The 26,659-nt window shown below is 44.6% G+C and overlaps 2 protein-coding genes across 7 annotated transcripts in view; one reads left to right on the top strand and one right to left on the bottom strand.

The window, feature by feature from the left end:
• Positions 1–1,472: 1,472 nt before the first annotated feature.
• Hsdl1 (hydroxysteroid dehydrogenase like 1) lies at positions 1,473–22,329 on the bottom strand. Of its 4 annotated transcripts, none has more exons than XM_004842772.3 (6): positions 22,199–22,323; positions 13,152–13,213; positions 9,766–9,991; positions 8,535–8,980; positions 8,111–8,338; positions 1,473–3,756 (listed from the first exon to the last, which is right to left on the bottom strand). In XM_004842772.3, exons 3-6 carry the CDS (start codon positions 9,983–9,985, stop codon positions 3,658–3,660), a joined length of 993 nt encoding a protein of 330 aa, XP_004842829.2. In that variant the 5' UTR covers positions 9,986–9,991; positions 13,152–13,213; positions 22,199–22,323; the 3' UTR covers positions 1,473–3,657. The 4 variants fall into 4 exon arrangements, with proteins under 4 accessions (XP_004842829.2, XP_012926927.2, XP_004842831.2 ...); XM_013071473.3 differs by lacking the exon at positions 22,199–22,323 and adding an exon at positions 21,886–22,181; XM_004842774.3 differs by lacking the exon at positions 13,152–13,213 and having other exon boundaries at positions 22,199–22,329.
• Dnaaf1 (dynein axonemal assembly factor 1) overlaps positions 22,288–26,659 on the top strand; it is a 28,825-nt gene continuing 24,453 nt past the window's right edge. The window contains exons 1-3 of one of the 3 annotated variants that reach the window (XM_013071472.3): positions 22,288–22,642; positions 25,212–25,347; positions 25,873–25,964. In XM_013071472.3, the coding sequence (XP_012926926.2) occupies positions 22,519–22,642; positions 25,212–25,347; positions 25,873–25,964 (352 nt within the window). In that variant the 5' untranslated portion in view covers positions 22,288–22,518. The remainder of the gene's footprint in view (positions 22,643–25,211; positions 25,348–25,872; positions 25,965–26,659) is intronic. The other 2 variants (XM_021256649.2, XM_087202395.1) reach the window with 2 other exon arrangements.

The raw sequence follows: 26,659 nt of genomic DNA, 5'->3' as shown, positions 1-26,659 counted from the left end.
TAACACAAAGCCTATTTTATATAGCTGGCTCTGTATTGGTGAGTTTCAAATCCACCAGCTCAACTAATCTTGGATTGAAAATATTTGGGAAAAAATTGTGTCCATACTGAACATGTGTAGACTTCTATTTCCTTGTCATTCTTCCCTAAACAATAGCAACCATTTCATAGCATTTAAAGATTAGGTGTGAGAAGTAACCTAGATATAATTTAAAGTCTAAAGAAGGATACACATAGATCATATCCACATATTACACCATTTTATATAAGGGACTTGAGCATCTTCAGATTTGGGTATCCACAAATTTGGGTCCTGGAACCCACCCCACATAAACACCAAGGGGTGACTGAATGGTAACTTTGTGCCCACATGCCTGCTTAGGTCCTGGGCTCACTATGGCTGCCCAGCACCGAGAGCCAGGATCAAACTGCCTATCACTTACCTGGGAAAAGATCAAATTACAAACTTGAGTTTCTGCTTGATGTATATAGCTTTCACACCATTGTAAAGTCAACAAATTATATATAGATCATTATAAGTCCTAAGTCAGGGGCTGTATGTACTGAGAGACGGTCATGGACAAACTAGACCTGGTTTTGGAGGACACAGAACGTCAAGTGAGGACACACCATCTAATCCCTTGGTTCCCAAATGTGACAAAATTTTACATAATTGAGGTAGGAAAAAAACAAAGACTCCTCAAAACTGTCTCTATTTGCTCTTTTTTGTCATCCACCCCACCCCTCATACCAGGGATAGAACTCAAGACCTTGCTCTTGCAAGGCAGGCAAGGCACCACTGAGCTAAATCCCCAGCTGCTCTTTTTTGGACAGGGTCTTGCTAGTATTTCAGGCTGGCCTTGAACTCACTAAGCAGACTTAGCTGGCTTCAAACAGTGATTCTCCTGCCTCAGCCACCCAAGTGCTAGGATTACAGGTATATTTTATTGAACACACCATAATCTTGCCTTTAGTCCCACCACTCAGCTGAAACAGCTCATGGCAAATCACCTACCACTACCACACTACCAAATTCAACAACCAAACCCATCTCCATCCTACTCAGTCATCAGGAGATGAGATCAAGACAGGTGCTTCAAAGACTCGCCAGACACACTGGTACACACAACTCTGTTATGAAAACATCAGCTTTTCTTCATTTCCCCAGGACTGGAGATTGAATTTAGGCCTTGTGCATGCTACATAAGCACTCTTACCACTGAGCTACATTCACAGCCTTTTAATTGTACGCATGTGTTTGTTCGTTTTGAGACAGGGTCTCACTAAATTGTCCAGGCTGGGCTCAAACTTTTGGAAGATTTTTTCTTTTTCCTGGTACCAGGCGGGGATTGAACTCAGGACCTTGCGCTCGTCAGGCAGGTCCGGTACCACTGAGCTACATCCCTGGCCCTGGGCTCAAACTTTTGATCCTCCTGCCTGGGTGTCCCAAGTAGCTGAGATTACAGGCCACCATGCCAGGCTAGCATCAGCTTTTAATGAATTACAACCACAGTGTTCACAGGGTAATTTTCAGTTATCATTTCTACAAGGAAAAATTAATCTCTTTCCAAACAACCAGCTTGCAAACACAGCAAAACCTTGTCCAGAGGAAACAGAGCAACTGATTTTATTGTTACATTTTCAATCCACACACTTAGTTTTAAATGTTCAGATTTCTCACATTTTTTAAAAAGCAACCCTATCCATCATGGTCTGATTAACTCTCACGTGAGCTTTTGAGGCAAAAGTATTTTATAAAAGCTAGAATGCTTAAGGAAATTCCCAGGCTCGGTCTTTCACTGAAGCTACAGACAGCTGTGCTGCACCACAACAATCAGCGTGTTTAGCCAGGTCCTGCCAAGGCAAATTTAAAACATCACTGACGATGTGTGTTTACTTGTTCTCATCACATAGCACACACAACCTTACCAGTAACTGACAATGTGTTTACATAAAGTTGCTGCTGCTTATTACACATCCATCAAAGTTCTCATCAGTATGGCACAAAGTCAGGAGGATTCTGAGCTACCTCCACCAAAACCTTTGCTGTTACACAGCATCTCCGAGTGCGTAGTTCTCCACATCTTACATTCTGATTAAGGAGTGAAAGAGCTTTGGAACACTGATCTTCTGACTCCAAGTCACAGTTAGAAATGCTGCAGGCAATATCACAAGTCAACCTGTGTGCTTAATGTAAAAGCATGGTCAGGCTTACAGTGGAGTACCCCTTCACAAGAAAACAATCAGACTTGACCCTCAAACTACATCCTACATCCTACAAACTACATAAGTGTCACAATATTAAGTTTTAATTTTAAATCTATACGTGCTGCCATATTCTTAGTGACTTAAAGTTTTCAAAGTGCTAGGTATGTGGTCCTCCAAAATGACTTTATAGGGTTTACAGGATCTGAATTAAAGATATTTCACAGTAGGTTTCAATGTTAATTCATATTGTGGGGGCTTGTGCATAATTATCTTCACACCAATAAAAGTATTCACTATAACGTGTAAACTCATTACATAGCCAAAAATGAGCTTCTAACTTCCTATTTCAACAGATATATCACACACATAATTTGTCAATATTTTATCCACCCGTCATAAATACATCAATAATGCTACTGGAATGGGATATTACATAGAAAACTGTATGAAACAACAGATGTAACAAGCTCTACAGGGCTAAATTTCAGTTATAAAATGGATCATAGGCTGAGAAATCACTACTTATCCACAACATTATCTTATAAATCAAAAGATGACATATCCAAATCGAGGAATGAATTCATTCTGTAGAATTAAAAAAACAAAGACATCTCAAGGAAGCAGTACTAGACATACCAAACCTACATTACAAAAGCAGGTAGGGTTGTTCACTGTGAGAAGGAATAACCTAGTGTTAATACCCCGTAAGGTTCCATGTCACCTTCACAAGAAATCTCTTTTAAAGTAACTCAACCACACACAGAGTTCCTTAGACACACACATCGCACATCCTTCCCTAGGGAAACCTCGGGAAAGAGCAGCATGTACACACACCCCAACACGGGGAGCTATGCAGCAGGACACACAGACTTCTACCACTGACACCAGCAACCACTGCACTCTCAGTTACAAAATAACACTTCTCAGTAGTCTTCCTGATCAGCTTTTTGTTTTTGGTACCGTGAATCAAACTCAGGACCTTGTGTTTGCGAGGCAGGCAGCAGAACCACTGAGCTAAATCCCTGGCCTTTCCTGATCAACTCTTGAACACCAGACCAGGAGTCACGTGTAAAGGGGAATAGGTAATTTCCTTCACAAGACATCTGAAATTGTAAGAGGTGACTAATCAAATCCTAAAGTGCTAGATCACTGTGGCTCCTAGAACAATGTAAATTACACAAATTTTGAACAGCTTGGGTAAAAAGCACTGACATTTAGGTTTCTTCCATCAGTTCTTTAAGCTCTAGTCGTCATTTACTCTGTGTCATCCGTGGAGCCCTGGAGGTTTTTCCACAGCACTCTCGAAGTCTGCCTTGCAAACAATGAATCGACAGGATGCTAGATAATCAGTCACGAAAGGAAACACATACGATAAATTAAATGTCCTTTTCCAAATGTCGGAATACTGCAGGTTACCAGAAGCTGGCAAAACTTCACCGATCATCTGGATTCATGCTTTGCAGGATAAGGCCTCCTTTTGTAACGAGCGATTGAGAATATTTGCTCCCCATACCCACAGCCATTCAGGCATATACTGGGCAAAAAGAAACTGGAAAGAGAAAACGGTTAGAAGGTTAGCATCCATCACCATCACCACTGAAGAAACACGTACACAGATGAGCACATGATTTAATCCAGTAAGTATCTACCAACCACAGGAAATACAACAAAGGAAAAAGCCCTTGGGCATTTCTGTATTGAGCATCTATTTTTGCATAAAACATCACCCCACCCCACATTCCACAACGAACACAAACATGGTCACTACCAGGAGGAACCACTCCCCTTTCTGTATTGAGTCTAGAGAAACCTTCAAGATAAAAACAATAAATAAAAACAAAAAAGAAGATAACTCCATCTTTACTTAATGTGATATGAGTGGTACAATTACCAGTTAAGAACTGCAAATTCATTACAGCAATAAAGTCAGTTGGAATAAAGAGATGTCCATGTGGTTAATATCCTAGGAGAAAACTAGGTTTTGAGGGGCAGGCTGGAGCAAATTAAATGAGAGAACTGAGAAACACTAGGCCCTTGGAACTGTGTCTGGGGACAGAATGAGGTGCTCAGGGAACCAGGAGGGAGTCCTGCTGCTGCTGCTGCTGTCTCAATCTGGGGACAGATGGCATTGTCTGGAAACCTTTCTAGGTGTCAGACTGGGCATGGGTGCCATTGGCATCCTGTGGGTATAGTCAGGGACACCGCTCAACATCCTGCAATGCCCAGGACAGTCCTCTGTCAGGGAATGATCCACTGCTGGTGCCAACGGTGCTGGGACGGAGAAACCTGTGCTCCTCTGACATCTGTTCAGGACTGAATGGAAGTTCTTACAACTTGTCTACATTCTAACCTTGAACAGAACTATGACACGGAAGTCACTCAACCCTCTTCTCAATATGTGGACCCAACTTCCTTTGCACCTCCAGGGGCCCACATCAAATAAGGATGAGTCCTCGTATCACTAACTACCCAATGATAGTTGTAAAGCTGCAGCTGTTTCTAGCAGGCTCTGCAGAGGCTCCAGGTCAGCCACCTGCAAGACAGGAGACTTGTATCTGGCCTGCAGCCACGGGGAACATTCTGGGGCAAATAACTGCAATATCCTGGGGTCTCCTTAAAGGGTTTAGTGAGGAAAGGCCTGATCAGTCCTCCTCGGAGCCAGTGCCCAAAGACAAACCATTCTAAACCCAGGGAGATAAAAGGAGTCCTGTAGGGGTCCCTTAGGAGGACAAAAATGTGGGCAGCTGACACAGTCTAGATCAACAGCACCCCCCTCTGATGTGATATTCTATATAGGTGTTTTCAGTGATTATTTAATGTGGAAGTGGTGTCAAAAAAATCTGTTTTTTCACTCCATTCTTGACCACTATGTATTTGGGAAATAGCATCAAGGCATGTTCCCCAGTTCCCGAGGGAGCCGAGTGGGGACTCAATGTTGCACCATCTCTGACTGGCCCCCAGAGGGGCTGGCCCCTTGGGCAGCAGGGTGGAGGAGGCACTGGAAGGACAGAGACCTTGATTCCCTGGATAAACTAAAGCGGCCAACTCACTGGTCCTTTAGCTGACAAAGGTTACCAAGAAGGAATGCCAAGCTCTGTGTACAGGGAACTGAGGCAGAGTACACCAAAATGGAGGGAAGAGGGAACGTGCCGGGGGCTGGAGGGTGGGCTACAGGAGAAGGTCTGCTCCGTATCAGGGTCCTGACCAGTTTGCCCAGGCTTAAGAAAGTACCACTCCTTAGGCTCGGGGATTTAGCTCAGTGGTTCCGCCGCCTGCCTCGTCTCCTGAGGTGTGGCAGTCCCTGGAGTGACACTGTGCAGAAAGACTTGGGGACCCTGAGAGGAGGAAGTCAGTAGTCAGAGTGCATGTTCAGCTCTGTGGAAATCTACATTAGCAATTAAAATACAGATGGCATCCCTTCCCCAGAGGCTGAGACAGGTGGGGCTTAAAGATGTAAGGACTAAACGGGAGCGGAAAAGAGCCGAAGTAATGTAAGCTAGAAGCTGGGTGTGGTGATGCATGTCTGTAATCCCATCACTCAGGAGGCCGAGGCAGGAGCATCACCAAGAGTTTAAGGCCGGCCTGGGCAACACAGTGAGTTCAAGGTCAGCGAGAATGACACAGCAAGACCCTGTTTCAAAAAACCAAAATAAATAAATAACAGAAGCTAGGGCCCTCAAGCTGGAGTTACCTCAGAGGCTGAAGAAGAGCTGCCCGGAGAGATGTGCATCTGCACTGCCCTTCCCAGCTTGAGGAACCGCTGCAATCCCCACCTGACTTCCCCGTGCCCTCACCCCCGAACCCAGCCCCTGCTGCACCTCCTTCCTGTGCCTTTCCCTGCCCTGCTGGAGACGCTGAGGCTCACACTAAATGCTCTTCTCCCACATGCTCTGGCAGGTGTGCCACCCACCCCTCACAGCTGTCACACTGCCAAATGCTCCTCACCTGCTCACCTCTGTCTCCCACACACACCTGCCACCTCCTCTTGTTTTCAATCTTCCCCAGGATTTTCAGAGCCAGCTTGGACTAGTTCTCCCCATCCCTCATTTCCTCCTCCAGTGCTACCTATCTGAGCCATGGCACTACCGACTTTCTGAAGCACAAACCTTTCCTTCAACCCCTCTAAGGTGTCTAAGGTGGTATCTCATGGTCTCTCCAGCTGGAAAGGGAATGTGAATGCAATCTGAATTGCTAATGCAGATTTCTAACAGGCTGAACAGACACATTTACTGTTGACTCCCTCCTCTCCTCAACTAATACTAAATTCAGCATAGCATTCTTATTTCATTCACAGTATAGAAGACAAACTGGAAAAAACAGCACCAAATAAAACTTCATTCCATTTGTCTGACATATCAAATTTCTTTCTCATATACTAAACACAGAGAACCGAAATCTTGATAAAATTTAGATCTTTGTGCCCTGGGGGAACTGCATTCACAAGAAACAGTATCTATAAAATATAAGTCATAGTAGCATAAGCTACCAGAGAATTATGTCTCAAATAAAACAGTACTCAATGCATCTAATCTTTGTTGTAAAATTGAAAACAAAACAGTGTTTGAGTAACAATTTGAGTAAAGTGAAAATGAAATTTAAAAAACAAAGTTTTGGGGCCAGGGATTTAGCTCAGTGGTTTTGCCACTTGCTGCGCAAGTGCAAGGACCCAAGTTCGATCCCTGGTACCAAAAAAAAAAATTTTTTTCCAGACCTGGTGACACATGCCTGTAATCCCAGCACTCTGGAGGCTGAAGCAGGAGGATCACGGTTGAGTTAAGAGGCCAGCCTGGACTACACACTAAGATCACGTCTCAAACCAACCAACCAAACAAATAAATTTTAAAAAGGGAAAGTGTAACAACTCTGTATAGAAAGCTACTCTAGGAATTACATTAGCTTCACAGAATTGGACAGAAAAGCATGTCCTTAAGAAATAAGAAAAAAGTTTAACTGTGATTAAAATGTTGGTGTTTTATAAACACAGTGAAAATATCTATAGTACCTACACTATCCTCACTCTATTTTCATTTCTAAGAGGACTTCAAGGTTGGTGGTTTCTAAAACAACTACTTAGGTTTTCTGCTTTTCTCAAGCAATTAAGTACCTAAAAATAATCACCTTAAATAAACTGCTTTTTATTAAAGAAAATCTTTAGCTAAATCTTTTGATTAAAGTAAAAATTAACTGTTGATTTACTTGTAGGTTTATTTTGTAGTAGTAAATTTAATAATCTTTATGTCAACAGTCTCAAAAATATTTGGTAATTTAAAAAACTCTAAGTATTAAGAAAACTATCTATATGAGGGCATATCTATTTTTTAGATAATAAAACAAAAATTTATTATAAATAGTTTAATATAAATCATAAGTTCTCTCTCTAATACTTAAAAATCACAATTTTAAATACTTAACAAAATTAAAATATTATTAAAAGACCCAAATCTTTGTCAGATCTGAAAAAAAATTTTAATCCTGTGCTTCTTGAGCAAATGAGTTCAAGTATATTCTGACATGTTGTCTGATCTACTTTATGGTTGTATTTTTTCTGGATTAAACTTCACTATAGAGGTACCCCTTCCCTTCAAACCTTACTAGCATCTTTACTTTGGAACTGTCATATAAATTTTTAGTATTTTTACATTCCTACTATCCAGTTATATTGAAGCAAGGTATTTTATCTTTCAGGCGTCAGACAGATTAAACTTCTGAAAATTTTTATTACAACAAATAGAATATAATAGAATTGAGGATCTTAACTGAAATCAGTAAGAGAATAAGGTTTTAAAAAGCCAAGTTCACGATTCTCCTCTTTCCGTGTCAGGCTTCAATCAGGCTCCCATGTGCCACTCGGAAAGCTTTAGAGTGTGTTAACCCAATCCCAAGAACTCCAGGAGTGCTGGTACCTGAATGGAGTGGGACCAGTACCCCGTGGTCCTTTTGGAAATTCCGAGGGTAGAGACAGCGTGATGTGCGTATACTTTTGGCGAAGGCACCAACCATGAGCATCTGTGCAGAAAGCCTCGAGGAGCAGCCGTGTTGGTAGCAACGTAGAACGGGATTAGACTCTGCACAAAGATTCCTTTAGAAGCATACTCATACTGCAGTGCTCTGCTGAAGTGGTCTAAGTAAGCCTGTTAAAGCAGAGGGGAGGAGAAGCCTTTTAATCCAGAATCTGCGGGAAAAGTCAGGAGTAAAAGAGACTTGCCTATCATTATTTCGGGAAAAATAAAAAGCACAACTTAAGTTGCTGACAACAAACTGGACCTAACAACTGTAATAAACGCTCTACTGCATGAAGATTCCACTTTTCACCAAGTAAAGCCTGACCTTAGAAGCAGAAAATGCCGCCAGCTGGGGAGTGGGTTTGCAGCAGGAGCCAGAGGAGATGGTGACAATAGCACCTTTCTTTCTCTCCACCATTCCGGGTAACACTATGTGGACCATCAAACTGGCGGCCGCAATGTTCACATTTATGATGTCCCACAGCTTGTCCTCGGAGACCTGCGTGAAATACTGGGGGTAGGGATAAGACACGCCTACGTTATTCACCAAGATGCCAACATCTCTGTCTTTCAGAGCTTCCTGAATCAGATCGTAGATCTCACGGCCTCTGCTGAAGTCTGCAACTATAACATCAGTTTCCACTCTGTAGGTGTCAGCTATGTCTTTAGCAACATTCTGTAACTTCTCTTCGTTCCGGCTAATCAGAATAATATTGAGACCTCGGCTTGCTAGCTCTTCAGCATAGGCTTTTCCAATCCCATCGGTCGCACCTACGATGCAAGCCGGGAAACATGAGTGTGCTCAGTGCATGATGTTCTTTAAAATGAACTTGAACTACCCACCAGGTTTAACCAGAAAATAATGACACTAGAAAGAATGAGTTCTATAACTTATCAGTCAAAGACAATGCTGAATCCATAATGTGAATGCTGCACGCTAAAGCCTCTCCCACACCCCCAATAGACATGGCGTCATTTTACATTCACCAAGTGGATGAAAAACACAGTAGGATTTGTTTCCAGACTTCCATCTGACTGGCACGGGTGCCAAGAAGTGCCATTCTGGGACACAATGATAAATTAAAATGAAATTCCAAATAGTTGAAGCATTTCTGAAAGTGGGGAGAGTTTCTATGGATGATTTCAAAACAGCAAAAAGGAAAAGTGAGAGGCTGAGACAGGAGGGTCTCAAGCTCAAGCTCAGCCTGGGCAATTTAGTATCTTGGTGAGACCCTGTCTCAAAATAAAAAATAAAAATAGCCGGGAATGTACCTTAGTACCAAGGTCCTGAGTTAAATCCTCAGTACTACCAAAAAATAAAAATTTTAAAAGGGAAAGGAAAAGTGAGGACTGGGGAGGTGGGGGTAGAGCAGGCCTGTTATTAGGAGACAGAAGTAAGAACATGTGAATATAATCATAACAAGAATCATGAGATTTTTTTTCATCATCATATTCCCACAAAAATGGCACATTCAATTCAACAGCTCCTTGATTAAAACATCCAACTTAAAATACAACCTAAATAGAAAAGAATATGTGGCTTTCAAGTGCATTACCACTGACGATGGCCCATCTTCCATACTGCTTGGTCAGGTCTGTTCTGCTCCCCAGGCGAGGGATAAAGTGCAGTCTGATCAGGCTGTAAAAGTCACAGACGACGGTGATGCTTTTTCTGGCCGTGTACCAGGCTCCAACCAAAGCCAGAGCTTCCATATAGCAATTGCAAGACCTGGCAATTTCCCTGTACAAGAGGTAGAAGCTGTCAACAGCAGCCATGGCAGCCTGCAGGGAGGGGAAAAGAGAGAGATGTTCTCCACTGAACAGGCATCGCCTGAGTGAAACAGACACTCGGGGAGATCAGATCCTGACAGTCTGCATCTAAACAACAGAAACTTCCGCAAAGCCTGCAGCCATGGACACAGTCAATCTGCAATCTCATTATTTAGCACCAGTAGTTTATAAAGTTCTTTTCTTCCAAGGAGATTAATCAACATGAATACCAAGAGTTGCCAGATTCTTCCTAAAACTCTGATGCTGTGCTAGTATTTTGGATACAGAGACAAACATGGTGTGCTTCTTGCCCCGATAAAGCTCCTACTCTAGAGTAAAAAGAAATGTACTTTTTTTTTTTTTTGGTACCAGGGATCGAACTCGGGACTTTGAGCTTTCGAGGCAGGCAGCAGCACCACTGAGCTACATCTCCAGCCCAGAAGCATACTTTTTAATTCATACACCAGCCAGGAGATACATCCATCTCTCTGCTTTATTTACAGCCAGTGAGAGGACCTGCTACCCATGGCAGACGAAGCAGTGGTAGTATTAGGACATGCCCTTGGCCTCCAGCAGCTTATAATCCCCTAGGGACAAAACTAAGCTTTCAGAAACTTTAACATAAATTTAAAATGTATATTCCAAAAAGGGAATACCTCCTAAACTTGAAGAAAATAATTTCCTACCCAGACGTATCTTACTAACTTGATTTGTACACCGTTTTCTTTGCCTGACCCCTTAAGTTTGAGTGCAGACAAGTCCAGGAGAACTCTTATCAGCGTCCATATGGTAGACACTGCCCAACACTGACAATGTTCTGTATATTGTGAAAGATGCTAAGATTCAAAGAGAAAGTAAATGATTTTGTCTCTGTGAAGAGGAGAAACCTAACAAGAGGAATGAAAACGACAATTGGTGGTATAGTGTGTCTGCCACACTTACACCAACCCCAGAGAGACTGACAAGGGCCAGGCACAGGGGCCTGGAGAGTGACTAACAAAGGTGAACTTCATCCTCGTCTGAACTGGGGGCCACTGCGGGCTGATTAACTCTGTGCCGTCTTTGCAGGATAAAACACCCAATGGCCAGAATACACTAAAATTAAATCACAGGTGAAACTAAATTATAGGAGCTCAGACACACACAAAAAAGATACAGCTTATATGTAAGAAAGTTAATTTTAAGCTAAAAAAAGAAATATAAAACTTCTGGGAGTGGCTCGTCTTAAAGAAATCTCATTAAAATAGAAAAAAAAAGTCCTGAAACTAAGAAAATACTCAACAGCAGCAAAACTTGGCATAAGCCTAAGGGAGAATGAGTGAATTCCTTTGTACAACACTGCGATATAATTTGATCTCTACCAAGTCTTGCAAAGTAAAAAGTGAACTAAGCAAGAGAAAACTAATGACCATACATGACACCAGAGAGTTATGAATAAATATGAAAATGCAGCCCAAATTACAAAGCAATGAAAGAAATACAACAGAAAACTGAGTAAGTGGACAGGCAGGACTCCTAAATGCCCAGGTAAGGACATAACCTCTCCAGCAGTAAGTTTCACATCGCTACCACTGTACTAATTAAGCTGATGTGACATCAAGTTTAAAAAAAAAATGTTTTTTTCAAATAAAAAAATCGAGCCACTTTATTTCCTATAGGAAAAATGCTGTACACACTGGGACTCTGTTCAGAGAAACTCACCGCCTTCAATAAAAATGCTAAAGTGGACCAGGAAGAGAAAACATTATAAACTCTGCTGAACACAAACCAAATATTTAATGAGAACAATTCAAATGCACGCCCCTTTGGGGTAATTTTTCCTCAAGGACCAGGAGAGCTGAGAACTCCTGAGTTCGGTTTGTATCTAGATGTCCCCCAAGAGCCTGAGATGCTTGGGAGGGGACTGGACTGCGGGAGTGCTGCTGCCCGCTGTCCGGAGGTGGGGTCTGGTAGGAGATGGGGTCACTGGCCTGGAGGCTTTGGCTGCCCCCAGGCTCCTCACTTCAGTCTCCACCACGCCCTGAGCAGCTCTATTCTGCTCTGGCCCCTGCCATGCCTTCCTGCCCGGAGACAGGTAACCATGGACTGTAACATGAGCCAAAATAAACCTCTCGTCCTCTAAATTGCAGGTGTCGAGTGTTGTGTCCCAGCAATGAGGAAAGTAAGATAAGAAAGTTTGCACGAAACATGTCTTTTTTTCTGACCAATCCTCTGTATAGAGGTCAACAACACCCCTTGTTGTTCCCAAACCCTCTGAAATACATGGAAAGTTAGGGTCATCTGTCTCAAAAATGTCCCTCCTTCTCCGCTGTGCAAGAGGCTGCCTCTCCAAGCCTCCTGATGTAGATGAGGGAGAGGGGTAAGCATTCCCACAGCACTGTGCTCTGCTGTCCCAGTACACCATGTCCCTGCCCATGCCACCACTGGCTGGAGATGACAATGACCAGGTGCTGCATCAGAGTATTCACACTGGCTGCAGTGTCTCAAAAGTCTCAATTGTTACAGCACCTGCCCTCAGAATGACCCGGACATTGATTTCCTACAAGGAAGAACATTAGAAGTTGAGATGCTGGACCAAGCCATGCTAAGCCCAGAGTTCCCGACATAATCTTTTTCAGCCATTACTTTTTTTTTTTGGTACTGGGGATTGAATTCAGGACCTCGCGCTTTTGAGGCAGGCGGCAGAACCACTGAGCTACATCCCCAGCCCCTGACATAATCTTTTTCAAGTGTTCGTGTACATTCAGTCTTCACTAAACACTGCACCATGCAAAAAGAACACACAGAAGAAATTCTTTGTATGCACTAAAACACCTCAAAACAAAATGTAACAAAATGAGGAATAAGCCTATGACTGAAAAACACCTAGACGCTTGGAATAATACATCTGTTGCTCTAATGACAAGTGGATGTTTATCTAGGATGCTAGAAAACATTTTCAATGAAAAATAAATACCACCTATCAAGATCCATGTGCTTGTACTAAAGCTCCAAGGAGTGAAGGCCTCGGGCCTCCCAGGTCCCCGAACTGAGACTGGAGAAAGGGACTTCTGCCCCTCGGATCCAACTTTCTCAAGAACTTGGGCATCTGTAAAATGGGTCTCGAGGGAAAAGCACCTGACCTCAAGGGGTCCTCTGCTCTGGTTGTTCCCCCATTTTGGTCTTCTCTTACCTTCCCTCTGCTGGCTCTGGGCCTTTGGCAATTTGCAGCTCTGTCCTCCTCTTAAGGTCAAGCTGTGAACAAAAACCAAGACTAACTCATTCTTTTCTTTTTTTCTTGCAGCTCAGCTAGAAATACCTTCTATGAAACTAAGATTAAAGTTTGCAAGATTAAGAAAACACAAATTCTCAGGCCATTAAGTAGGGGTGTTGCTGAAAGTATTGAGGAAGCACTCAATGCCCTCATCTCAGAATCCAGAGGCGTGAGGGCCGCCCCAGGGACAGTCCACTCAGCCTTCAAGGCTCAGTGGCAGAGCGCTCTTGCTATCTTACACTTTATTTTCTTAGGAACATCTCATCAAATGGGACACAAATCCATCCAAATTAGCTTGGAGACAGATGCTGATCTGCAAGGATAGCAGGGTTCCCTGAAGGAAACAGAGCTCGGGCAGCCAGCCAGCATCTGAGGAAGGGCACCCTCAGAGCCACCCACAGCACTGGTGCCACCTGTCTCTCGCTGTTTGCCGGGGTTTTCCCCAGGGCCACCTTCCTGGACTCCACCTCAACCTCCACACTGAAGCGGCCACCTTGGCACCTCTGCTCCACGTTCCTGGCAGATTCTGGCTGGCCCACCTGAGCTCAGGGACCCACACGTATCTGATCCCCTGGCAAGGGTGGCATGGAGAAAGGGCGTAGTGATATTTGGGGCAGCCCTGTGCTGTGAAAGGACCAGGGCTTTAAGGAGGAGGAAGCAGAAGCAGCTGTGTGCACAATGGCCCTCAGCCCCCACCACACAGCTGCGTCAGCACCACCTCCAGCGGGCTGAGCTCCTCCAGGCCACAGGCCAGCCCGTCTCCTTCCACAAGCCCCCGTTCCAAGAGGAGCTCAATGGGTTTGCTGAGTGACATGGCATGACCGAGGCTCTGGCTGTAGCTCTCAGGCTGAGCCTTTTCCTGCCCTGGCCCCCATGGCAGCAACCATCTTGGTTCCCAGCTTAGGATGGGGCTACTCACAAATCCTACAGACCTTTTCACAGAAAGAAAAACTGCATCCATAATCCACCAGGGAACCTCCTGCTCAGGCCTCCCAGCACAGATGTACCTAACTTGTTGGCAAGGGGCCTTGGGCCCACCTTGGCCAGCTTCCCAGATCTCCCACTGGGGAACCTTTCATTCTTGTCACTGCCACAAAGTGCTGACATGCAGCTCCACTGTGCACAGTACCCTCGATGTGTGCCATCCTAAGTCACAGAGTCAGGAGGGCTGATATACCCAAGCTTTAGTCCACTGCCTTGGAGTACAGAAACCCAAACCCCCGGAAGCCTGATCAGTCAACACCAACCTGCTTATGAATACAGAACAACCTAACGAAAGGCTCACGGTACAAGTCTGCGGAGGATCTCACACAATGGAGAAAACTAAACTACTTGAACAGCATGAAAAAAGACAACTAAGTATCAAAGACAGAGACAGAGAGCACCATGATGAAGAAACCAGGGAACTCCGGAAGACAAACTGAGCAAGTGCAATGCATGGTAGCAGAGGCAGTGCCGGAGGAAAGGGGCCCTGAAGGATGAGTAAGACTTGACAGGCAAAGAGGGCAAGGCTGCTGCACTGCTGCAGGCCTGCCCACTCGGCGTGGTGAAAGCCCAAAGTGTGTGCAGCGTGGTGTGTGCACAGTAGCATCGGGGCTGGGTGAGGCCAGGCTGTGCAATGGTCACAAGCCACATGGAAGTGCCTGGACTGACTCCCCAGGCACCAAAGGAGGGCGCCAATCAGGCTGGCTCCCAAAGGCGACTGGCAGCAGGGAGGTGGGAGGCGAAGGTCCTGGGCTGCTGTAGCTGGGCTGGGGGCTGCGCCAGAGCCCAAGGCTCTGCAGCCCTCTCCCCTGCCAGCGTGTCCCACACATGGGGTCAGAGCCCCCGGGACCATTAATGGGAAATAACAGGAAATCACCGGCTCACTTCATCTTCCCAGTCCTTGCCCTGCCCTCACCCACAGGGTGGAAAATGTCTAATGAAAGCAGAAATCTGCACTTTCCCCAAAGCCATTAAATTCCAAAATTCTACGGCCTCCCATTGAAAGTTTTAAAGGCATTTATCACACTATTAAGAAGCCTACCGAAGTACATACAGACACCGACCTGGACTCGTTTTTCTGTGAACTGATAAAAGCTATCAGTGTATGCTGAGGCCTTGATGTTCATGTCCTCCGCTCCCCAAGTTCATGGGTTGGACCCTTACCCCAGTGGGGACCGATTGGGTCAGGGCTCTGCCCTGTGCATGGACAAACCCAGAAGGCACCATCTAGGAAGAGCAGGTTCTCACCAGACACCAGATCTGCCAGTGCCCTCATCTTGAATTTCTTCAACAGTGAGAAGCAAAAATGTTGTTTACAGGCTACCCTGTTTAGTGTATTGTTGTAGCAGCCCGCAGACCAAGACTAGAGAGAAACTCAACAATACTAACGCACAGTAAAAGCCTGATTCTGTATACTCGTAAGGTTATTATAAAGCTTTGTTTTCTTAAAGAGTAGCTGGGTGGTGGTGGGAGGCTAGAGGTGAAGGAAACTCGGAGAATTTGGTCAAAGGGTACAAACTTTTGGTTACAAGTTCTGAAGATCTAATGTAAAGCAAGGTGACTGCACACTTGAGATGTACTAAGAGGTCAGATTAAGTGCTCTAGGCACACTAAATAGTAACCAGATACCTTAACCTACAATGTATACATATTCAAATCATCCATCATGCTGTGCTGTGCATCTTAAATAGGCGCAGTTCAAATAAATTATAGATTTTTAAAGAGATGTTTCCCTATCTCTCCAGAAAAAAATATTTGTTTTTGGGGGTTTTTTTGGTACTGGGAATCAAACTCAGGTCCTTGCCCTTGTGAGGCAGGCGGTGGAACCACTGAGCTAAATCCCCGGCCCTAGAAAAAAATATTTGTAAACAAACAAAATAGAATTGTCCCCAAAGTAGAAAAAGAAGAGTAATTCTGTATCTTTAAGGCATTTTCTACTTGTATAGGACAATATTCATCAGGGCTAGATTCATTAAAAACCCTAAAGGAGCCAAGCATGGTGCCACACGCCTGTAACCCCACTGTTTTGGAAGGCTGAAGCAGCAGGGTCACAAGTTTGAGTCCAGCCTGGGCTACTTAGTAATGTGGCGAAACCCTGTCTCAAAATGCAAAAAAAGACCAGAAGACGTAGCTCAGTGTGAATCCCCTAGGTTCATTTCCTAGTACTGGTGGTGGGGGGGACTAAAGGAAACATTACATGCACAAGTGTCATGTAAAATTATGATTAGAACTTCAAGAAAAAAAAAAAAAGAACTTCAAGGAGCAAAGTCACCTCTGAAGCACAGCTGCTGCAGCTGCGGCAACAACAGTATCCTGGTCCACAGCATGGCAGCCTCGATGGAGCAGTGCCAAGGGCAACCAAACCAAGTAGGAAAACCTCCAGGAATCAAGCATTCCAAGAGAAAAGTCCTGGTTGAAACACAGATGTCACCAAGCTACTCAAACAAGACCTGGGAACATGATAAAAGGACACAGAACAGGCTGGTCAAGATGATTTTCGCTTTACTTTTTGGTTTTCTTATGGTACTGAGAGTTGAACTTAGGGCCTTGCACATGAGCTACAGTCGCTGGCCATTTTATTTTTTAGACAGGGACTCACTACATTCCCCAGGCTAACCTTGAACTTGCGATGCTCCTACCTCAGGCTCCCACACAGCTTCGATTACAGGTGAACACCACCACTCCCAGTGGTCAAGATGCTTAAAAAAAAAATAAAGTGAGGATGCAGGGGAAAGACAATCTGAGCACCACCAAGTGCAAGTAGGGCGGGCAGCCGAATAACGCTCTCCAGAGGCAGCCACATCCTAATCCCACGCCCTGCAAACATGGCCCTTACTTGGCAGAGGAACTCAGTAGCCGTGTGGGGACCCGTAGAGGGGGAATGATCCTGAATTGTAATCCTATGTGTCCTTGTAAGAGGAGGGCAGTATGAACACACACGGAGCAGGTGATGTGCCCCACAACTGGGGGTGCAGGCCTGCTGGGTGGGAAGGAGAGAGGGTCATCTAGCAAGGACTGGGGGGGGGGGGCTCTGGCAGCTGGCAAAGGTGGGGCCAAGGACTGTTCCCCTTGGCTTTCGCAGGGCACACAGATTTCAGAGGCTGACCTTCAGAATTTCACGTAACAAATCTGTGTTAAACCACTGGTTTGATGGTAACCTGCACAGCAAGAGATACAGGTGGAGTGGGGAGGGGAGTGGAGTGATGAATGAACTGTCAGGTCTGGCTTTCAAGACAGTGGAGACAGCAACACTCTGTCTGTGTCAGTGCACAGGTTCCAGGTCTCCCCAGACTCCCTGGACCTGCACCGACAGGGTGAAGCCGAGGTCCTCCTCACCATCTTCAGCCACCGTGGCCTGCATGTCCAGCTCTTAGAGGGGTAAGTTTTCGCTAAAAATATTTTCACATACGTCTTACTTTTTCAGAATCTGTCTTGCACTCATATTCTAAATTCTTCCAACTGGAGTCCATCCCTTCTCCTGGGTTCAACCCAGCACCTGCTGACAAGCACCCACTTTGTGTCAGCCCTGGGGAACAGCCCCCCCCCCCACACACACAATCTGAGTACCTCTCTTATCCCACACTACTCTGTGCCCCTCCAAATGTTTTGGGTTTTTTGGAAACAGGGTCTCACTAAGTAGTTTGGGCTGACCTTGAACTCACTATGCAGCCCAGGCTGGCCTGGAACTTGCAGCAAACTTCTTGCCTCAACCTCCCGAGTGCTGGGATCACTGGTGTGCACCACCACACCAACCAGCCCTATCCAAGTGTTTAATCTTGGTCTTCCAATTAGCATTCACGCCTCTTGAGGCAGTAACTCTATCTAAAACTTTAAAAATATTTAAAAGATATATCCAAGTGTGCAAGACCTATTATGCACAGTTCAAAGACAAATAAAACCACCTTGCTCAGCCATCAGCCCACTTAAACAAAACCAGCATCCTGGGAGCCCTCAGCTTCCTGCCTGGCCACAGCCCCCTGCAGTACCCCCCAGACTCTCACCCAATCGTTCCCTGGCTTTTGGGATGCCAGGTGCACACTCCAAATTCGTATCCAGAACCACGAGCACTGCTGAACACCGCCTGGTTTGAGCATCACTGGTGTCCCGTGGTGGCTTGCTTCCTGCACAACAGCATGTGATGGAAACCCACCCACAACTTGCAGCTGGAGAGCTGGCCTTCACTGTTGTCCCATCTAAGCACACACAACTCACATGCGGATGTACACTGTTTTGTTGGTTCCACGAAAGGGCTGCAAGGCACTTTTTTTTTATCATTGGTACATTTTAGGTATACAATATAATGACATTCATCATTGGAAATTTGCACCTTTACTTATCTCTCTTGGTTCTTATTTTTCACCCTTGCCCAGCCCTCCCTTCAACCCCTCCATTCCTCCCTATTTACAAAGATTTTGTTCCTATTCTTCCATTTTCTCATATTAATTCCATTCCCTTCTTTCCTTTCCCTTACCCCTCCCACTTCCTTCCCTTTTGCTTTTCTTCCTATTTCACATTACCTATTATATGTTTTAGTCCTTATTTATACTTTCAGTTTCTCACACCAGAGAAACTATTCAGTATTTATACATGTGTGTCCTATTTATTTCACTTAAGAGTATTGCCTCAATGTGCATCCATTTAGCTATAAATGTCTCTAATTTCTCATTTTTTATGGCTGAGTAGTACTCTATTTTATTTAAAAAACACATTTTCTTTATCCAGTCTCCAGTTGATGGGCATTTGGGCTGTTGCCAAGTTTTAGCTATCACAAACTGTGCTATGAATATGGGCCCACATATATCACTGTGGTATGATTCTTTGAATTCTTTGGGGAAGATCCCCAGCAGTGGAATAGCAGGGTCAAATGGGACTTCCAGTCCTAGTTCTTTGAGGTATCTCCATACTGATTTCCACAGTGCTTGCACCAGTCTACACTCCCACCAGCAGTGGAGCAGGGTTCCTCTTTCCCCACAGACCCGCCAGCATTTGTTATTGGTTGATTTCATGATAGCAGTCATTCTTTCTGGAATGAGGTGGAATCTCAGCGTTCTTTTCATTTGCATCTCTTGAATGACCAGTGATGTTGAACATTTTTTCATGAATTTATTTGCTATTTCTACTTCTTTGTCTGTGCAATGCACATTCTTGTCCCCAACTCCGGGGCACCTTTGCCAGAGCTCTCGAAGGGACATGCTTCCAGAGCAAACTCCTGGGTCACATGGTATTCGGGTACTCAACACCACACTGCCAAATGCCTTTCCAAAGAACAAAACGAACTCACTGCACGCTCAATGCAGTAGGATCACCTACGCCCTCACCTCTGGCCCAGAGGGGGCTTTGAAGTGGTAGTTCAGCCTTATGCTTCTCTTCTTACTAATAGGGCTGAAATTCTTTTGAAATCCATGTAATGCTGTTTTCTAACCTGTGAAATGCCTGTTCCCTTTTTTGCCTTTTTCTGTTGGGTTTTTTCTTAGAATTATAAGAATGTTTTATGTATTCAAGATGTACGTCCTCTGTATCTTTTTTGTGTCTCTTTCTAGGGCAGGTGATGAACCAATAATCTTAATGTTCTTGTAGCCAAATGTTTGGATCTTTCTCCTTTACGGTATGGGTACTCATTATATTTTATTTCAGAAATTGCACCTTAGCCTCAGGTCATGAAGAAATTCCCCCACATTATTTTCTACAAGTTTTAGAGTTTTACTTTTTAGATTGGATTCTCTAATAGTCCATGGAGTCATGCTGGACTCGCATACTTTTTTTGTGTGTGCCAGGGATAAAACTCAGGACCCTGCGCTTGCAAAGCAGGTGTTGGAACCACTAAGCTAAATCCCCAGCCCCTCACATACATTTTTTAATATTACTCCATAGCACCTAGTACACTGCTCTGAACAAAGTATTTAAAAAACAGAATCCAATACTGCCTTGTGTTCAAAGCTCAAATTTCACTCGAGAAAAAAACTTAAGCATCTCAAACTTTGAATCAGCAATTCGACAAAGTTATTACTGGTACATCATGGTTGTTTTTTTAATTCCTTAGCTTCCATTGCCAGTTTTGATATTCAATTACACTAACAGTAAGATTTGAGTAGAATGAGCAGCAACATGGCAATAGGAAACTAGGATTCTTTTTTTTTTTTTTGGTACCAGGGATCGAACCCGGGTCCTTGCGCTTGTGCAGCAGGCGGCGAAACCACTAAGCTAAATCCCCGGCCCAAAACTAGGATTCTTATCCAAGACCCAATACCTGAATTTCATGTCAGTGACCCCATTCCGAGACATATAGCCAAGATAACTGAAAATTGCTACTCACATTAAAACTTGTATAGCTATGTTCAGAGCAGCCTTATTCACCAAAGTAAAACAACCAAAATGGCCATCAACAGATGAATGAACAAACAAAGCATGGCCCATATATATATATATAATGGAATAATATTCAGTCATAAAAAATAATGAAGTACTGGGCCTACCTCCCAAGTGCAAGGTCCTGAGTTCAATCCCCAGTATCAACAAACAACAACAAAAAATGAAGTACTGATACCTTCTACAACGTGGATGGACCTTGAAAACATGATGCTAAGGGACAGAAGCTAGATGCAAAAGGCCACATACTATATGATTCCACCTGTATGAAATGTCCACAATAGGCAAACCCATAGAGACAGAAAGCAGATTAGGGTTACTAGAGGAAGAGGTGGGGGAGGGGAAGGACTGCTAATGAAGGACTTCGGAGGTTTTCTGGGGGAGGGGACTGATGGAAATGTTCTGGAATTAATTACTGGTGATGGCTGCACAGCATTGCAACTATACTAAAAACTACTAGCTATATACTTTTAAATGGCTAAAATGGAAAACTTTACATGAATTTTATCTTAATAAAAATTTACCTCCTAAAGAAAGTGCCATCAATTTATTGAACTGTGCCCCTAGCGTATCGCTGCAGTGATTAAAATCAGACTGAACAATGCCTGGGTTCGAATCCAGGCCCCACTTAAGAGCTGTGGCTGGTGAGTGAAGCCACCTAACCAAGGTACTTTCCTCAGTCACCTGTAAAAATGGGATAACAGTTCCCACCTAAGAGTATGATGAGAATTAAATGAGGTAATGCATACAAAGCACTTAGAACAGTGAGTGACCTTAGTAAGTGCTCCGTAAAGCTTAGTTATTAGGCACTATTATTCAGTGTTTGATGTTAGCAGATAATCTATAGAGAGCTAACTTTATACAAAAGCTTCAAAATGCTTTATTTGTACCGTCTCACTTTATTCCTTCTTCAAATTTATAAGACAGAGCTATAATCATCCCCCCTCCCCCCGTTTACAGATGGGGAAACTGAGGCCCCGTGGCTAAGTGGCGGACCAGAATCCAGACCAAGATCGACCCCAGTCTGGAGCCCTGGCTGTGGACCCCACGTGCGACCCTGGTCTGGCTGTGACGCTCAGTCACTGGCACACACCTGCCGTCAGCGCCCCAGGCTGCAGAGTTCGGGGTGTGGCGCGGCGAGGCAGTCTCCGGAACAAGGACTGCCGGGTTCATCCCCACCCCTCCCCGCCAGCACCCGGGCGGACCCGGCCCGCTCACAAGGAGCCGTGCGCCCCTTCTTTAAAAGCACCACTATGCTGAATTCATTCTATTTCAGAAAAACAGGGCGGTCACAGAACCTTACCAAACCCCGGCGCTGAAAAGGAGAATAAAGAGGCACAAAGAGGGCGGTTCTGGCGCCTCTGGGAGGAGCAGGGCGAGGGTCTGCGGGCGAGGCCCGGGGCGCAGCGCGCTGTAGGGACTGGAGGAGGATGCTCGGTCCGGGGGGGGGGCCAGGGGCGGGCGGAACCAAGAGTCCCGGGCTCTGGAGTGCGCGGGGCCGTGGTCCCGGGGGGCGTGGCTTGGGCGCAAAGGGAGGGGACGAGATGGGCCCCGGGCTGGGGCTGAGGGGGGCACCCTGGCCGGGTGTTGGGCGGGCTGGGCACAGGGCGCGGTACCTGCAACGGCGCAGTCTCCAGAACCCATCCAACCAGACCCGCGCAACCGCCGACCCTGTCTCCGTCGCCGCCGCCGCCGCAGCAGTAACGGCCTCGACTCACGTGACCCGCGCACGCGTTGGGGGCGGAGCCCTCCCTCGGCTCCCTGTTGCACGACCTACCTGGAGTGCGCACGCGCAACGGTTACCGTGACGACCAGGGAGGTGTTGAGCTGACTGCAAAGCCCTACCTAGCTGGTGTCTCTGAGGAAGAAAAGCCGGGCTTCCCCGGTGGGGCTGGAGAGCGACTACTCCAAGGTGTTCGGTGTTACAGGAATAGGCATGCACCCCGGGGCCTCGGAGCCCGCGGCCGAGGAGGTAGTGGAGCTGGACTGCGAGCAGGAGCCCGATGTAGAGGAATGCGCGGGTGACCACGGCGATGTGGACCAAAGGGCCAGCAAGGAAGGTGCCGACCCCGCCCGGGGAGACAGAGGGAGGCGATGGGCCTAGCCCAGTCTTCACAGCCAGTAGTAGCCGTGATAGCAATAGCAATAGTAGCCGTAATAGCAACTAACAAGTTTTAAAGGAGATGTGCCTAGCATTTGCTTCATTCTCTCCCCATTTCATACAGATAAGAAGCCAAGACTTAAGAGGTGCTTCAACTTGTTCCCAACCTATTGCCTTCAGCTAGTCAGTTATACAACAGACATTCAGATTTGGGCAGTCAGACTCCTGAGCCCAAGCCCTGGCCCAACACACATTTTCCTCTCACTCAAATTTTATTTTGAATGTATATCTTTATTGCTATCGCTGTCTGAAAGCAAAGGTTTTCTCCCCCTGTAGACTGCGAGCACATAGACCTCAGGGCAGGCTATTGTGATAGTTTAGAATTCAAAGTGTCTAGTCCAGGGCTTGACAGATGTAGAAAGACTAAAGAGTTAGTTCTGGGACCAGTGTGTGATTCCTCACCAAAGTTTCTGAGAAAGGGCTTAAAGATAGGCTTCAGCCTTTGCTCCCGCTTGTGCTTACGGGGAACCTTTTAGTGAGTGACTGGATTTGTGTTTGAACCCAGTCAACAAATACATCTTGAGCAGTGTCTTTTTTTTTTTTTTTTTGGCACCTGGGGTCGAACTTGGGACCTTGTGCTTGCGAGGCAGGCGGAGGAACCACTGAGCTAAATCCCCAGCCCAACAAATACATCTTGAGCAGCTGTTGCCCAAACTCTGGTGAGCAAACTGTATGAGGAGGTCTAAGGAATTGATATTACTCAGTGGAAAGTCATAGCCTTCAGAATCACTCATGCTGGGTTCAGATTGTAACTGTCTAGCTCCCCAGCTTTATGGCCATTGGCTTAGAGCTTAACATCTCTGAGCCTCAGTCTCCTCATCTGTAAGCAGGGATAATTATACAGCAGTATATAAAGATAATTACAAAGAAAGTTTCTGGCATGTACTAGGCCACTAATAAATGACAGCCCTTCTTGGGGCCAGGGATTTAGCTCAGTGGTTCTGACACCTGCCTCAAAAGTGCAAGGTCCCAAGTTCGATCCCCTGGTACCAAAAAAAAAAAAAATGACAGCCCTTCTTATTAATGTAATCAATCAATTGTATATTGAGTACACATTATTTATTCCACAAATATTTATCTAGTTCCTCTTGTGGCTGGGCAGTGTGTGCAATGAGAAGGCAAAGGACATCAGACGCTGTCCCCACCCACAGAGTGCTTGGTCTCATTCAGTAGACCAAATGCACACAGAAGCCAGTAGCTGCCAATAGCTTTGAAATTATGTGCAAGTGAATTGGCCAATTTTGATTGATCTTTTTAAAAAACTTAAGTGTACTTGAACGTGCTCATTTTACTCATACCAAAGGTACTCCCAGCATTTCATGATCTTTGCTTCTTTTCATGCATTTGTTTTAAGATTTTCTTCTTTCTTTCCTTTTCTCTCTCTTTTTTTCTTTTTCTTTTGGTTGTTGTTTTTGTTTTTTGAGACAGGATCTTGGTATATCGTTTAGGCTAGCCTTGAACTCACTATGTAGCCCAGACTGGCCTCCCAATGATGGTGATCCTCCTGCCTCGGCTTCCTGGATACTGGGATTACAAGCATGCACCACGATGCCTGGTGTGTGCACGCACATATGTGTGTGTGAGCAATGCTGGGGATTGAATCCAGGGCCTTCCACTCAGTTACATCCCCATCCCTTTTTTTGATTTTTTTAAATTTTGAAATAGGACGTTGCTAAATTGCTGAGTTGCCCAAGCTGGGCTCAAACTTGCAATCCTCCTGCCTCAGCCTCCCAGAGTGCTAGAATTACAGGCGCACCCCACCATGCCTGGCTGAGAAAGTTTTTTCAAAGACAAAAGGACAGAGAACATTATAACAAATACGGTACCCATGTATTGTCACCAAGAACTGGAAACAGTTAACATTTTGTCATATTTCCATGAAGTCTTTTAGTTAAGGAAATAAAATATTTCATATAAAGTTGGTATTTCTCTCCCTCCATTCCCATTCTCTTTCTTCCTTGTCCAAAATTTCATAAGGAGTCTTCAGTCACTTTTCCATATATGTATCTTTAAACAATACATAACCTTGGCTTGAATGTTTTTAATTTATATCAATGGGATCCTTTTATGAAAACATGTTTTTTGCACTCCATGTATATTTCTGAGAATAATCCTATTGATTGATGTGGCCGTTAGTGCATTTTTTCCAAAGGTAGAAGAGTAATTCATTGTTTTATATAAGTCTCTCTGGATAGGCATTTGGTTTAGTAAGAGTTTTGGGCTGTTACAAATAATGGGAAAACAAATTATCTTTCCATGCATTTCCATGTACATTTTTACAGTTATTGTAGATGATCAACCAAGAAGTGAAATTTACATAGTTTTTGTCAGTGTTTTAAAAACTGTGACCCATTTAAAGATTTCTGGTGTTCCATACTAGAAGTACACAGTTGTCAACCAAGTTGAAATTGGGGGATTTGTTTTTGTGCATTTCTCGATCTCTATAAACCAGATGTCTTATTTTACAGAAATTAATGATCCTAAGGAAATATGTGTGGGTCCTTCTGACACACTCTGCCCAAGCCAGCAGAAACAGAGTGGTGATAGTGAATCAATCAGTCACTTAGCACAACCAAGAGGTGACAGGGAAGATCAGGGCCCCAGGTATGTGGACTTGCTGCCAACATCAGGTAATGTGTGTAGGGTAATCACTCCCTTGTAGAGGCAAGACAGGGGCTCATGCAGGCTGAATAGCCACTCATTGTCTGAGAATTGTTAAATAGGAGTCTGGCTGGCTGGTGCTGCTTCTGTAGCATAACTAACCATGTGCTGTTAAACTTTAATGCTAGACCTGGAGAAAGAAACATCTATAATTCTCAATGATATTATTAAAAGTATTTTATTAGGACATAAAATGCAATTTTTAAGAATATCGAAAGTAATATTGTATGAGGTCCTAACAGCTATCCTAAAAAGAAGGAGGAGGAGAAAGAAGAGGAGTAAGAGAAAGGAAAGAAGTTGAAGGAGAGATGGGAGATGGAGGGAAAGAGAAGAGAGGAGGAGGAAGTATTTAAAATAAGTGTCAGACATATATGTATCGGGATATAGAATTTTAGACATACGTGAGTATAATGATGAACCTCGGGATATACTTTATAAATGTCTTATCCATGTTTTTTATTTTGACAGAATGACTAAACAGTTCCTACAAAAGCTCTGCAAGCAGCACAAGCTTTACCTTACCCCAGCCCTGAATGATGTGCTCTATTTACACTTTAAAGGTAAGGACCTAGGGGAGGGGACAACTCCTGTCAGCTGGACAGGCTTTACCCAGTCGTATCAAAAAATGCCTGCAAAGGTCACCTTTAGTACTCAGGTTATATTTCAGTAGAAATGTCAGAATTTAATGCAGATTTATTTATTATATTTTAAAATAATATACCATTTCAGAAAAAGTCTTGCTTGACTAGAGTTCACAAACAGGGTCACTGGCTATGAGTATCAGGAAAACACATTGGTATCTTTTATTTTGTTTTATTTTTATTATTTATTTATTTATGTATTTATTTTGGTACTGGGGAGCAAACTCAGGACCTTGCGCTTGCGAAGCAGGCGGTGGAACCACTGAGCTCAATCCCCAGCCCCTCTTTTATTTTATGTTGTCTAAGGGCTTATGATTTTTCCAGAGCAGAAGCTAGTTTGTAAATACTCTGGGCTTGTGAAGACTGGTACAGGAAGCAAAGGATGAGGCCCATGGGGGTGCTTTCCAGGGCGGGTAGGAACAAGGGCACCCCTAGGGCTCAGGCTTCGTGTCCAGTATCACCTCTACATCCAAGTTCGACTTTACAGGCAGGGCTCTTCCAGGTGGTGATAAAGAGATCTCAGTCTGTGCTGAGCTTGGTGGCCGACCTGCTCCATCAGACAGTTTTTTGCTCATTTGTTTATTCAGCAAGTATTTGCCAAGAGCTTTCTTCGA

This window comes from Heterocephalus glaber, unplaced genomic scaffold (genome assembly GCF_053883595.1).
Source record: "Heterocephalus glaber isolate CG9 unplaced genomic scaffold, H.glaber_assembly_v1.0 deba00000071, whole genome shotgun sequence".
In the NCBI taxonomy this organism is placed as follows: domain Eukaryota; kingdom Metazoa; phylum Chordata; class Mammalia; order Rodentia; family Bathyergidae; genus Heterocephalus; species Heterocephalus glaber.
The sequence above is the reverse complement of the archived record's forward strand: the minus strand, read 5'-3'. Positions and strand labels throughout refer to the sequence as shown.